At 40.6% G+C, this 13,966-nt stretch overlaps 1 protein-coding gene across 1 annotated transcript in view; it reads right to left on the reverse strand.

The window, feature by feature from the left end:
* SHQ1 (SHQ1, H/ACA ribonucleoprotein assembly factor) overlaps nt 1-13,966 on the reverse strand; it is a 130,428-nt gene that overhangs the window by 90,734 nt on the left and 25,728 nt on the right. The window contains exons 6-7 of the mRNA XM_004612854.2: nt 11,330-11,451; nt 1,129-1,283 (exon numbers count right to left, since the gene is read on the reverse strand). Of these exons, the coding sequence (XP_004612911.2) occupies nt 1,129-1,283; nt 11,330-11,451 (277 nt within the window). The remainder of the gene's footprint in view (nt 1-1,128; nt 1,284-11,329; nt 11,452-13,966) is intronic.

A 13,966-nucleotide genomic window follows, 5' to 3' on the forward strand; every position in this document is an offset into this window, starting at 1 on the left:
GAAGAAGAAGAAGAACCTCGTGAGCAAGGGACAATTGTGAACAGCTGCAGGAGCACATTAAAAGGAAAGACGATGGGTACTCGACCATTGTATGACTGAAACACAAGCACAAAAGTTTGTAAGTCTGTAACTGTACCTCATGATGATTCACTAATAAAAAATTTTTTTTAAAAAAAGGAAAGACGTTTTTGTTTTCCAGCTTTTTTTCCTAAATAAATGATCAGTGATTCAGGTGAGAAAATAGATTTTCTTTACAAAATCAAATGTTTAAGAGCTATGACAAGATCTACATGATTAAAAAATATTACTTAGCACTGTAGCACTGTCATCCCATTGTTTATTGATTTGCTCAAGTGGGCACCAGTAACATCTCCATTATGAGACTTGTTACTGTTTTTGGCATATCTAATATGCCACGGGTAGCTTGCCAGGCTCTGTTGGGTGGGCAGGATACTATCGGTAGGCTCTCTGAGAGGGACGGAGGAATCGAACCCGGGTCAGCTGCGTGCAAGGCAAACGCCCTATCCACTATGCTATCACTCCACCTAATATATATATATATAACTTAAATAATATTTTACACAAGAATTTACTTTTACAAAAGGACTATTTTAGAAAAAAAAAGGAAGTATGATTCACTTTTTTTAAGTTCTTAGTTTTTCAAAAGTATACATACTACACTGAGATAAATCTTATATGCCAAGATTTCTTTTCTTGTAGAATATCATACCTTACACCTGCTATCTGACATCTTAGAGAAAGACTGTGCACAGGGTAAAAGACCTCTACCACAGCAAAGTTATCTTCTAAAAGATAAAAGCTCAGGAAGATTTTTTTTAATTTTCTACCATACATGGTTTGATATATGGTAGAAAACACTGCCAGAGAATTTTTTTAAAAAGACCAAGAAAGCATTATGCTTTCATGCCGTTAGCTATTACCAACATATGTGGTCCTGAGCAAAAGACGCTTAGAAGGTCTTACTTGACAATACAGTTCATGCATGAACAGTTTTACACTTTTCAGTACAGAAATCTATGTTAACAGCAGGCACATGTACTCACACACACATACACATATACACACACATACATACACAGGCATACATGCATACATGTGCACACTCACCGTCTTCTCTCCCTCCGTGACTTGGGTTTCGTAGCAATATGCCAGAAGGATGTCAAGCAATCCATAGTACACCTGACAAATGGCTTTCCTGTCCAGCAGGTAAGATTTATTGACAAATTTTCGCAGCTGGTATTTCTCATCTTCAGAAAAAGACACTTAAATAAGAAGCATTTAAAAATTAGATGTTTGGGGATGGAAAGATAATAGAGGATAGGGTGCTTGCCTGGCAGCAGCTGACTTAATTAAATTCTCAGCACCGAGTGTTTCCCCAAGTCCCCCCAGGAATGATTCCCTAAGGACAAAGGCAAGAATGAACCCTGAATACAGCTGGGTGCAGAGCCAAAACAACAACAAATTAAATGTTTATAAAACTCCCAGAGTGAAAGATTTGTCAAAATTAGAACTCTGGTTAGAGGTACTTAAAAATTATTAAACTCTAGATATAGAAGCAATTATTTCACAAGACCCCATAATTTTATTAAGAGTTATACATTTGCTCAAACCCTAGAAGGGATAAAGGGAAAATGCCTAACTACCTAGCTCCTTATTTCTAGATGACTTTCCCAACTTTCTTATTTTTGTGGCTATACTTTTTTATATTCTAGTCATCTACATATCTGAGTTAGCTACTATAAAATTAAGATAATACACTGTGGACTGGAGAAATGGATAAAGTGGCTGAAGCCATGCTTTGCACATAGTCTGACCTTGCAACACACCTGGAATAATAGCCCCTACGCACCGTGAGGTTCCCACTCAAAAAAAAAAAAAAAGTAACCAAAGAAAATAGATTTTTGTCACACACAAAAAAAGATACACCTAAATACCATGCTCTTTAAATTTTATTATTCACTTTAAATTTCTGTATACAGTAATGAGATCCTGCCAACAGTCCATTTCAGTTCCCATAACACAGTCCACTTTAAAGGCATGGGATTTGGGGCTGGAGCAATAGCACAGCAGGTAGGGCGTTTGCCTTGCACGCGGCCGACCCGGGTTCAATTCCCAGCATCCCATATGGTCCCCCGAGCACCGCCAGGAGTAATTCCTGAGTGCATGAGCCAGGAGTAACCCCTGTGCATCGCCAGGTGTGACCCAAAAACCAAAAAATAAATAAATAAATAAATAAATAATAAAGGCACGGGATTTATTTAATATTCTTTACACATACACATAACACAAAAACAAAGTTTTGGGCATTTTATTCTGTTTGTTTGGGTGCACACCCAGTGATGTTCAGGGGTTACTCCTGGCTCTGCACCCAGGAACTATTCCTGGCGGTGCTCAGAGACCATATGGGATACCAGGGACCAAGCATGCAAGGCAATGTACATGGTACCCACTGTACCATCTCTCCGGAGTCAAAAGCAAAGTTTTATATTAGCACAGCTGTGACCATATCACTCATATATACTAGACTCATGGGAAACTTCCTCCAAAAGTTTTTTTTCCCTACCTCTTCTTTTGCTTGGCACTTTTCATCTTCATCAGCAGCCTCCCCCACACTTAAAACCTAGTATACTCTTCTTTACAATGATGCAGTCACATAAACATATATACAAGGAGCTTATGTATTTGCCCCCAAAAGAATTAGATCATTTCCTCCATCTAGCCTGTCTCACTGAACAATGCCTCTGGCCAATGTTTCCAAGTTAGCTGGGACTGAGCTAATTTTCGTAAAGGAGAAGAATATTGCATGTTCTATCCAACCATGCCCCCTACTGATGGAAATTCACTTTAATTCCAGTTTTCTCCACTGCAAATAAGGCTCCAATAAACTTCCTTATCATATGTACTTGGATATTGGGGGCCTTTTTCCACAAATAGATTCCCAAGAATAGATTTACTGTGCCAAAAAAGTAGAGTACAGGTAAGGAGCTAATTTTGCTCACAGATGACCTGGGCTCAATATCTGGATCCTACCGATATGGCCCCTGAGCACAGAGCCAGGAGAAAGACCTGGCATTGCCAGGTTTGGGCCCCCTCAAAAAAAAAACAAAAAACAATAAATAGGTAGTGTTTTTTCTCTAGCAATTAGAAGGGTTCATTATATTTAGTCAAGGATTGAGAAAACTGATAAATGGAGGATCCTAAAACACATTGGCTTCAACTAGAGAGCAGTTATCGGAAACTCTGAGTGCCTGTTGAAGACCAGGCAGAGCATCAATCAACATTCCCACCATAGACTTCCATCAGTGGGTACAAAACAGCCACTCAGGCGAGGTCCATTTTCTAACCAATGGGAAAGCAGAAGATAGCAAGCACCTTCTTTCTACAGACAGGGCCCAGAACGTGCATGTGGCAAGTCACCCATTTCCCCACCATCCTGGGCTTAAGTCACAGAACAGGCAGGGCCAGGGAGTAAAAGAAATATAGTCAAGAACTGAGAGGTGGTGGTTTGCTGGCTCTTACTAACAGCAGGGAAGAAGGGCTAATAAAAGTTATTTACTTGTCTCTGCCCACTTTCTGTTCACCACAAATTAAATTGCCTTCTCAGTAGTCCCAAACCACTTTCTTGAAAGCCTTCTACACCCTCCATTTCTGCCTCTCAGCAGAAGCCTATCCTGCTAGTCACAATTGGGCAAATGCCAGAAGGAGAACAGAAGCCTCACATGTGATGGCCCTGCTCAGTTTCTAGTTTTCCAAGCTCACTTTTTACTTCTCCTAGAAGCCTTATTTCTTATATTTAACACGACTTCTTTTTTTTGTTAAAGGTTTTATTTCAGATGATTTGTAACTTATTGGGTTGGTAATAGCTAACAGCATGAAAGCATAATGCTTTCTTGGTCTTTTTAAAAAAAATTCTCTTTGGCAATGTTCTCTACCATATATCAAACCATGTATGGTAGAAAATAAAAAAAAATCCTCCTGAGCTTTCATCTTTTAGAAGATAACTTTGCTGTCGAAGAGGTCCTTTACCCTGTGCACAATCTTTCTCTAAGATGTCAGATAGCAGGTGTAAAGTATGATATTCTACAAGAAAAGAAATCAGCATGTAAGATTTATCTCTCAACTAAGTATGTATACTTTTGAAAAACTAAGTCAGAATTTTAAAAAAGTGAATCATACTTTTATTTATTTATTTATTTATTTTTTGCTTTTTGGGTCACAACCCAGCGATGCTCAGGGGTTACTCCTGGCTTTACACTCAGGAATTACTCCTGGCGGTGCTCGGGGGACCATATGGGATGCCGGGGATCGAACCCGGGTCGGCCGCGTGCAAGGCAAACGCCCTACCCGCTGTGCTATCGCTCTGGCCCCATACTTTTATTTTTTGCTAAAATAGTCCTTTTGTAAAAGCAAATTCTTGTGTAAAATATTATTTATTCGTAATATTTTTAATCATATAGATTTTAATTATTTTTAATTTTTTTTTGGTTTTGGGGTCACACCCGGCAATGCACAGAGATCTTAAATATTCTTCTGATTGTTTGGGGGTCCCACCCAATAGAGCTCGGTGCTTCCTCTGGCCAAGCACTGAGGGATCACTCCTCATGAGGGATAATATTGGATGTCTGGAAATGAACCCAGGTCAATCACATGTAAGGCCAGCATCCTACCTGCTGAACTATCTCTCCAGCCCCAATCTAAGTATTCTAAATTGAGTATTAGAATATTCTTTTATCAATTGAAATATACTTAGTACCAAAGAAAGATTTTGTAATATACTAATTACTTTTTCAACGACATTAGAAATCCTTCCTGTAAAAACTAGGAGAAGATACATCAAGAAGAGCAGAGACAACCAGTGCCAGTTGGGATGTGGGGATAAAGCGAGCTGTGTCCACTGCTGATAGGAATGGTGCCTGTTACAGGCTCTATAGAAAGGAAATGTCTCAAAACACTAAGATTTGAACTTCTGTATGTTTCAGCAATTCCACTTCTTGGGACCAAAAACACTATTTCCGAAAGACATTGGGGTTGGATAGAGAATGGCAAACCTGGTTTAAATCCCCAGTACCACTGTCACGTGTCACTCCTGAGCACAGTCAGGAATGGTCCCTGAGCACCACCAGATGTGCCACCCACCCACCAAAATAAAGGTATCTGCACTTCTTTGTTTATTGCAGTATTATTCAGAATGTTCTGGACACAGACCAAGAACAAAAGGACAGATGAGAGGCTAAGGAACCTGGCTTATGGACAAAATGAAATACTCCTCAGCTATAAGAAAAAGATGAAATCATGAAATTTGATGCAACTTGGATGGAACTAGATGGTATTGTGATGAGTGGAGTCAGTGAGGAGAATGACAAATACAGACTGACCACTCCCATATGTGAAATAAAAGGAAACACAGTAAGGAAAAATAAATGGCCCAGGGTAACAGACCCTGAGAATCAGACTATAGAACAAAATCTGCCTAGAGGGTGGGATGAAAGTGAGGGGTCCCTGAGATATTGGTGGAAGGACACTGAAACCCAGGAGGTGAGTGTGGTATTGGTAAATCTCAGTGCCTAAATAAAAATTGAAAAAGAAAATGAAGTAAAACATGAGAAGATAAATGGAAAGAAACATATATATGGTGTACAACATTCTGGGGCTGTCTGTGTCCGATCTGAGGTACCTAATTTCTTATTTTACTTGATAGCGTCTTCTCATCTCCTCCCAAACTTCTTAAATTATAAACTTTTTTGCTTTACTTTAAAAAAAATTAAATGAGTAACTTTTTGACAAGCAATATAAAGAAATGGGTATATAATGAAAATCATGTATGTACACGTCAAGTGAAATGTGGTAGAGGGGGTGGAACGGGATTTTGGTCCCGCTCAGGGGCAAGCACCTTAACTCCTACACTATCTCCTCTCTGGCCCTGAGGCAAAACAGTCTCTTAAAGATGAACATTAGGGGCTGGAGCAATAGCACCTCGGGTAGGGCGTTTGCCTTGCATGCGGCCGACCCAGGTTCGATTCCCAGCATCCCATATGGTCCCCTGAGCACTGCCAGGAGTGATTCCTTAGTGCATGAGCCAGGAGTAACCCCTGTGCATCACCGGGTGTGATCCGGAAAAAAAAAAAAAAAAAAAAAAGATGAACATTGGGAGGGGCCAGAGAGATAGAATAGAGAGTAGGGCCCTTGCCTTGCATGCTGCCAACCAGGGTTCAATCCACAGCATCCCATACGGTCCCATGAGTACCTCCAGTAGAGATTCTTGAGCAGAGAGCCAAAAAGAAGCCCTCAGTATCACCAGGTATGGTGATAAATTTAAAAAAGTAAAAAAAGATGAACACTTAGGGAGCAGGATATCTCAGCAGTAGTGTCCCTGCCTTATAAGCATGAGGCTATGAGTAAAATCTCAACTCATGTACTTAAGTCAATTCAAAGATCCTGGCAGTGACATCACAGCACTACAACCAAATACGTATGCACACCACAACCCCCACTATTGCAACAACAATCAAAAACATGTTAAAGAGAAGGGAAAGGAAAATAATTTTAAAAGACAAACATTTGGGGCCAAAGTGATAGTACAGAAAGTAAGGTGTTTACCTTGCACGTGGCCAACCTGGGTTCAAATACCCAGCACCCAATATGGTTCCCTGAGCACAGAGCCAGGATTAAGTCCTGAGCACAGAACCAGGAGTATGCCCTGCACACCACTGGATATGTACCCTCTCTCCCAAAAGAAGATTAATGTTTAATAACACAATTAACAAGATAAACTAGCTGTGGATAGTCCTATGGGAAGATTAACCTGAAGATCCCTTAATTTAAATATAAGGTCTCAATTCATATTAAGCAATTTGACTGATGGAAACTGTATGAAGAACCATGCTCAAGCATGAGTAGCATCAAAAATCAGGCACACTGCATCAGAGCTGAGAAAGTATTTGAAGACCCCTAATATTTATGAAAAAGGTTTGAGACAATATTCCCTTAGGCACAATTTTTTAGATATTCATTAATTTAGCTAATAGGAAAGTGCTAGGTGTTTACAATATTATCTCACTAGAGAAAAGCTTTTATATCCAAGTTGACTAATAATTATCACACAATTCAGCATCACAGGGAAACCATACCCAGACCCATTAACATCACCTCACATGTTTACTCCTTTATTCTTAAGCAACCAAACTTGTCTCTGTTTAAGGATTTATGAAGACTGACCTAGGAGTCATAAGAGTGCATCCCCTGCAGTAAGCAGAGGACCAGAGGTCATAGGTCATATTTCACACCGAGCACCTAAGGAATGTCTAACTTGAAAACACTCTGATATAATCATGGGTGCCGAGTGCCCCGAGTTTTCCCTTAAAACATTTCTGGAGATTCAATTAAAAAAACAATTTTTTAAAACCAGTTTTAGAGTGTTTTTCAGTACTGTTTTGGCCTACTGAGTTTATTAATAATACATGTATGTATTTAAATTCTGAAATTCAAGCAAAGAAACCAGAAGTGATCAATAACAATAACAACGAACCAGGAAACCACTCAAGAAACTAAAAGTCTGCACTCCCTAAGGCTTTTTTATTAGAGCCGTAAATCATCTCACTCAAAGGGGGACTTGGGGGGGGGGGAGGGTTATACAATCAGGTCTAACCAAGCAGCAGTACTGGAAATAACGACAGACACAGTGCCAACGATCCTTGGATGATTGCCCACAAGTAACATTTGTCATGCATTTGTATGACTTAGCTATGCTACAAAGCAGCTTTGTTATAGAGTTCACAACATTTTCGTTAATTATACTTCTATAAATAATCTATAGTCAAACAAAAGACAGCTGAAAGCTCAATTCATTGGAGGAAGAAATGGGTGCCCTACCACTGAAGCAGATGTCCCAGGGCCACTTCCTAAAAGGATTCTTCCAAGACACAAACTGACCTTCTCACTTCACTTAGCACATTTTCAAATTCTGTTTTAAATCTTTCAAATCTCCCCTTCTCAAAATTTGCCTCCTAAATAAGCACCCCTATCTTCCAGCAACAGGATCTTCCAGGAAGGGGAGGTCAATTATTAAACTATACACAACCTGGCTCCCCCTTAAAGGAACCCAAGTTTATTACACTGTCCCCTATTCTTTTTGGAAACAGATGGAGAGAACCAGGGAAAATGCACTGCATTCAAATCCTTGACCCAAATGGGCAGCCCCACAGCACCACAACTTTCAGAGCCCAAACTGACAATTAGCTCCACAGACACTGGAGCATTCACTGCAACCCATAGATACCCTGCTTGGAAAATGGCTGACTAGGAATGTTACTGGGTGTTGTAACACAACTTCAGGTGGCAAGATTCTCAGGCCGAGATTAACCACTGAGAGATAATCTGGGCAATGAAAGTCCATCCTTGTGATCCTGAGTTTAGCTGGAGTGTGCAGCATTACATATTCCCATTTACCAATTTTTGAGAAGAGTAAGACCCTTACAAAAAAAGATGTTACTGCTGTCACTCCGAGGCTTGAGTCAAAACCAACGATCATAACCAAGACAAAGATAGGGAGCAAAGTTCACCAAGACAAGGAATGATAGGGACCCGAGCTCAAAGTCAAAGGCTTACCTTGGGATTCAAATTCAGTCAACTTGGCTACTTTATAAAAATGAATCAAAGATGCCACTATGACCCCCACGTCCTCAAATTTCCACTACTAATTGTGCCTGGCAACAGCTGATGAGACAGTCTGAAAGAGGCAGCACCCCCTGCAATGACACAGAGGGGAAGAAGATCTGGAGAGTGGAGAAGCACCGGGAGGAAAAGGAAGGAAAAGGATGCTGAAGCAGCACATGCTCCCAGAGGGGGCAGAAAACTTTCAGGTTTATTTCTTTTATGCTGGTTCAAGACACTTCACTTTATTTCTCCAAATCTGGGTATTGCAATTATTTGAGTAAGAAAAATTAGGACAGCAGGGATGGGGAGGGAGGAGGGAAATCCAGTTAAAAAAAAGCTTTACAAAAATGATCATTTGACAAAGAAGCCATTCCATCCTTAGCTCCACCGTCTTTGGTTTTTTTTTTAGTATCAAAATAATTTATTTCGTATTGTTTGTTATAAAAAAAAACCTGCTGAAACTGTTACAAAATAATTTCCTTAGAGGAAAGAGTGTGTAGATTGTTGTATTTCACCCAGGGGCTATTAATATTATGCCCTTTTATAAGAGATCACTAACATGTTGTTAAAGGTTGAGCCTTGTGTGCTTGTATATGTATCTGTAAAAAAAAAAAAAAAATTCCCTCTAAGATTGGTTGCCTCCTACTTTAAACCCCATCAAATGTGGTGCAGTGCTCTTGGGAGCATGGGTGATGTGTGGTATGAGTTTTTGCATGGCGACAAATATGGCCGCATGGTCCAGGAATAGGTTCATTTGTGGGTGATGCTCAGCCTGAGCTTGTGGAGAGTGGCCATGAGCATGGCGGCGGTTGAGTTCTGGAGGTTTTTGGCTGCTGAGGCTGGGTCCCTTGGGGCAGGGAGGGCTCTCACCCATCCCCCTCCGGGGCGCCCAGAGTGAAACAGCCTGGCCTGGGGTCTGACAGCATGGTTATGGCGTGTCCTCCACCACCTTTGATCTTGCCCTCTAATAAAAATTTCTACAATATGAAAAGGGTTTTAAATATACTGCCTCATTCAGTCCCACAGACAGCTTGATGAGGTAGATATATGATTTCCAAAGCAACCCCAGAGACTGCAAGATCACAGTCAGCCTAGCGAGGAGCAAGACTTTCAACTCCAGTCCCTTGTTTAGTTTCTATCCTATACTTAACTCTACCCTTGACACATTTAGAAGAGGTACTTGCTGCACAACACAGACTTCAAGTTCTTCTCCGAGAGATCACAAGCCCTTGCTATTTTAAACAATGATCTTTAGAAGGAATCATTGCGTTCATTTAGCAGGCACGATTATCCCTAAAGCTTCAATCAGGCTACACTCCACAAGTCGGTGGAAGATGAAATGTCAACCAGGTTAGAGGTTAAATGGATAGACTTGTTTCATGTCCTGCTAAAATTATAGACCAAGAACTAATTCCAACTTATACTAAGAATCACAAGGAACGCCTTCCCTGATTTTTAGGCAACTAGCTCACCCTTGTGGACAGAAAACTTAACTTCACAACCACCAATTTCTTCCTCTCCACCTCATCAAAATGCAACACTAAAATTGGGGAAACTCAAAAGGAGAATTGATGGTTTAAGTTAAGCAAACTTTTTGAGCAGATCTACATAGCATGTACAATTAACCCACCTAAACTGTATTAGTCATTCAGTAGTCTAAAATCTATCTGAAGAGTGGGAAGTTCCTGAAAGGACTAAAATCAAATATTTACCAACAACATACTGTCATTATTTATAAGTGAGTTTCTGTGGTGCAGCAGAGGCAAATTTCTAAAAGATTATGGCAGCAATTGCTCCATCCAGTAGAAAACACCTAAATGTTGATTTATCTTATGAAGTTATCATTCTAATTTACAGGCTTAAGGCATACCTTCCACTTAGAACAGGTGGTAATGAGAGGACCATTAAGAAAGGGCTCTATGTGAAAACATTAGGCCAAGTACTAAGGATGACGGTGTCTCCTAGGATTCCGTTGAACTTGTTCCCCCACCTCCCTAGCTTTCACTGGTAAAAGTCAGCCCACCTATAATCTGCAAGGGAAAGATACCAAGATCAACTACTCCTCCTTCCACATAGAGCCACTTGTGGAAAAAAATATTTAAAAAAATAATAATAATTATTAAGAGGCATTTTCCAGTTGGGGAAGGACATATAAGTCATTCAATAAACAGAATGAAAACAGTATTTCTCACCATTATTAAAACCCAAGTGTAACTTACCACAGAGGAATGTTCACGTCTCAAACTCTTTACTCAAAAACTTCAAATATCCTGGTGTATATGTCCTTAAACTGACTTTAAAATATTTTATTTTTTATTTTCCACTGTTTTGTTCTTGGCCACATCTGGCAGTGCTTAAGGCTTACTCCTGGCTCTTGGCTCAGAAATCACTCCTGGCAGTGTCTGGGAACCATATGTGGTGCTGGGTATCGAACCCCAGTCAGTCGTATGCAAGTTAAGTGCCCTACCTGCTGGCCCGAGTTAAGTCTTACTGTACTATCTCACTGGTCTAATTATTAAGAGGCATTTTCCAGTTGGGGTAAGATCCCACTTCCAAAACTAGCAAACCAAAATACTACCTTTGTTTTGTGAGGCAATTACAACTGAATGCTTTGTAACATGGAAGACAGTAAAATGAATATGACTGAATTTCTTACCTACTGCATCGTGATTTTCTTGATTCTTTCCCAAAGAGGCTACCATTTTCGAATATCTATCAGTCCACCATGGGTTATACTTTAAAATCTGTTCAATCGCCTCATCTTCGAAAAAGTCAGCTCTGGTCGGGGAGTGGAAAACGGAATGTTACCAAGATGTACTGGTTCTCATTGTTGAAAATGTTATCAAAAGTCACTACATTTGCACTAAAAAGAGATTGTTAATTCAAAGCATACTTCAAGGAAAGACTGCGCACTGCATTAACTCCCTTTGTGGATGTCAATCACCAAAGGAAATGGAGGTATCACTGCACTAACACATTTGATCCTTGAAATGCAAATTATGTGGAAGACCTGCCCCAGATGCAGTCCATCCCGCTCAGTCACAGAGGTGTGTGATGGAGAAGACCTGCAAGCCCACAACCTAGCATGTGTGTTAGCAAGCAGCTTGGATTTGGTCTGGTTACAACAGAAGAAAGACACTTTAAATCCCACCAGTGAAAAAAGCAGCACATATGTAGGAAATTCAGATACTGCACATCTACCAAGCAACCACGCATATATAGTTTTTTCTTAGCGTGTACACTCATTTTCTACCTGGGTGCACATTATTAAGCTAATTAATCTTAATTCCATTCTCTAAAACTAGAGAAAAAGATAAAAGCAGTCCTTTTGTAATGATGAGACAGTTACTTCTCCTGCATATTACTTTCTCAGTTTTAAACTGAAAAACAGGGGCCAAGAGAAAGTACAATAGTTAGGGCACATGCCTAGCATGTGTCTGACCCAGGTTCTATCCCCTGTACCACACGGTTGAAGCCATTCCCCCAGCATCACGTGTCACCTGGGCACAGCCCTGAGAGGCCCTCCAACACCTCCAAGTGCAGTCCTGGAGGTTCCCAAGCACTGCTGACACCAAAGAGCCCAGCACCACCACATCCTTGGGACCTCGCATTAACCCACTGGTCCAGCTGACCAAGAAACACTGGTAGGACCCCTGGGCTCCTGAGAACTAGCTGGAGAGGGGTCTAATCAAAAAAGTAATTACTACACTCAAATATACTTCTGGAGAACACTTATTCAGAAATTATACTGAATTATGCTACTTGCATTGAAAGCTATAAATTGGTTTTGGGAGGGGGGAATGACAGAATATATAATTTATGATGAAACACTCATTTATAGTTTAGTTAATAAGAACCTCAAGAAATTGTTTTGATAAATTGCATTTTCTAGCTGACAGATTTTAACCTTAAACTTTTTTTCTTTCAAGTGAAATATGAAAATCTTTTAAAACTAAGGAACACAGATAATTTTTTTATTTCTTCATATGTGACAAGTACTGCCCTTAATGCTCTTCATCAATTACTCACAGAATATTCCCTCCATAGGTAGATGATACTATTAATACCACTCTTATTTAACATGGATAGAAACTAAATCCAACAAGTTATTGATCAGGGTGAAGGTCAAAGGAGAACAAAATGTAATCAGGAGTTGAATTCACTTAAGTCTTACTTGGGAATCCAAGATCTTTTTTGTTATGGTAATACTCAGGAGTTACTCCTGACTCTGATTTCAGGAATTACCCCAGGCCGTGTTCGGGGGACAATATGGGATGATGGGGATTGAACCCAGGTCGGCCACGAGCAAGGCAAGCACCCTACCTGCTATACTATCTCTCCAGCCCTCTGGAACCCAAGATCTTAATCAAAAGAAACATTTCAGTTTCATGCTCGAGAAAATGCATTTTAAACATAGATGCATATATGGACATACTGGACAATTATCTTTCTTTTTTTTTTTTTTTTTTTTTTTTTTTTTTTGCTTTTTGGGTCACACTTGGTGATGCACAAGGGTTACTCCTGGCTCTGCACTCAGGAATCACCCCTGGCGGTGCTCAGGGGACCATATGGGATGGCTAGGAATCGAACCCGGGTCAGCCTCGTGCAAGGCAAATGCCCTACCCGCTGTGCTATCGCTCCAGCCCCAGTAATTATCTTAATACTAGGGGTCACTACTGAGTGCAGAATGAGGAACATCCCCAGATGTCCCCAAAACCACTGGGGACAGAGAGAGCTCAGTGGCTGAAAGCAAGCCAAACATGTTTTGCATGCAAGTGGTCTGAGTTTGACCCCTGGCACCACGTGGTCCCCTGAGCAACACCAGAAGTTACCCTTGAACATAGAATTGGGAGCAACCCTTGATGCCCATGAGGTGTGGCCAAAAGAATATTTTTAAACACCAAAAAATAGACACCTATAGGAATAAGAATAATAATAACTTAGAATAGGATAGTAGCAGACGACACGGAGCAAAATGAAAAGATCCAGATAGAAGCTAGAATCCTCAGGCTACAGGAGAGAAAGCTAAGGTCCTTAGTTAAGTGAGGGAGTCTGGCCTCAGTAACTCAGCTGACCACAGTGCTACTAACTGAGTCAGGGACACAGAAGATCAGCAGACAGGACTTAAGAAACAATGACTTGGGGGCTAGAGCTATATAGCTCAGTGGCTAAGGCATTTGCCTGCACGCAGCCAACTCGGGTTCGATTCCCAGCATCCCACATGATCCCCCAAGCACCATCAGGAGTAATTCCTGAGTGCAGAGACAGGAGTAACCCCTGAGCACCGCCGGGT

This window comes from Sorex araneus, chromosome 4, assembly GCF_027595985.1.
Source record: "Sorex araneus isolate mSorAra2 chromosome 4, mSorAra2.pri, whole genome shotgun sequence".
Lineage (NCBI taxonomy): Eukaryota > Metazoa > Chordata > Mammalia > Eulipotyphla > Soricidae > Sorex > Sorex araneus.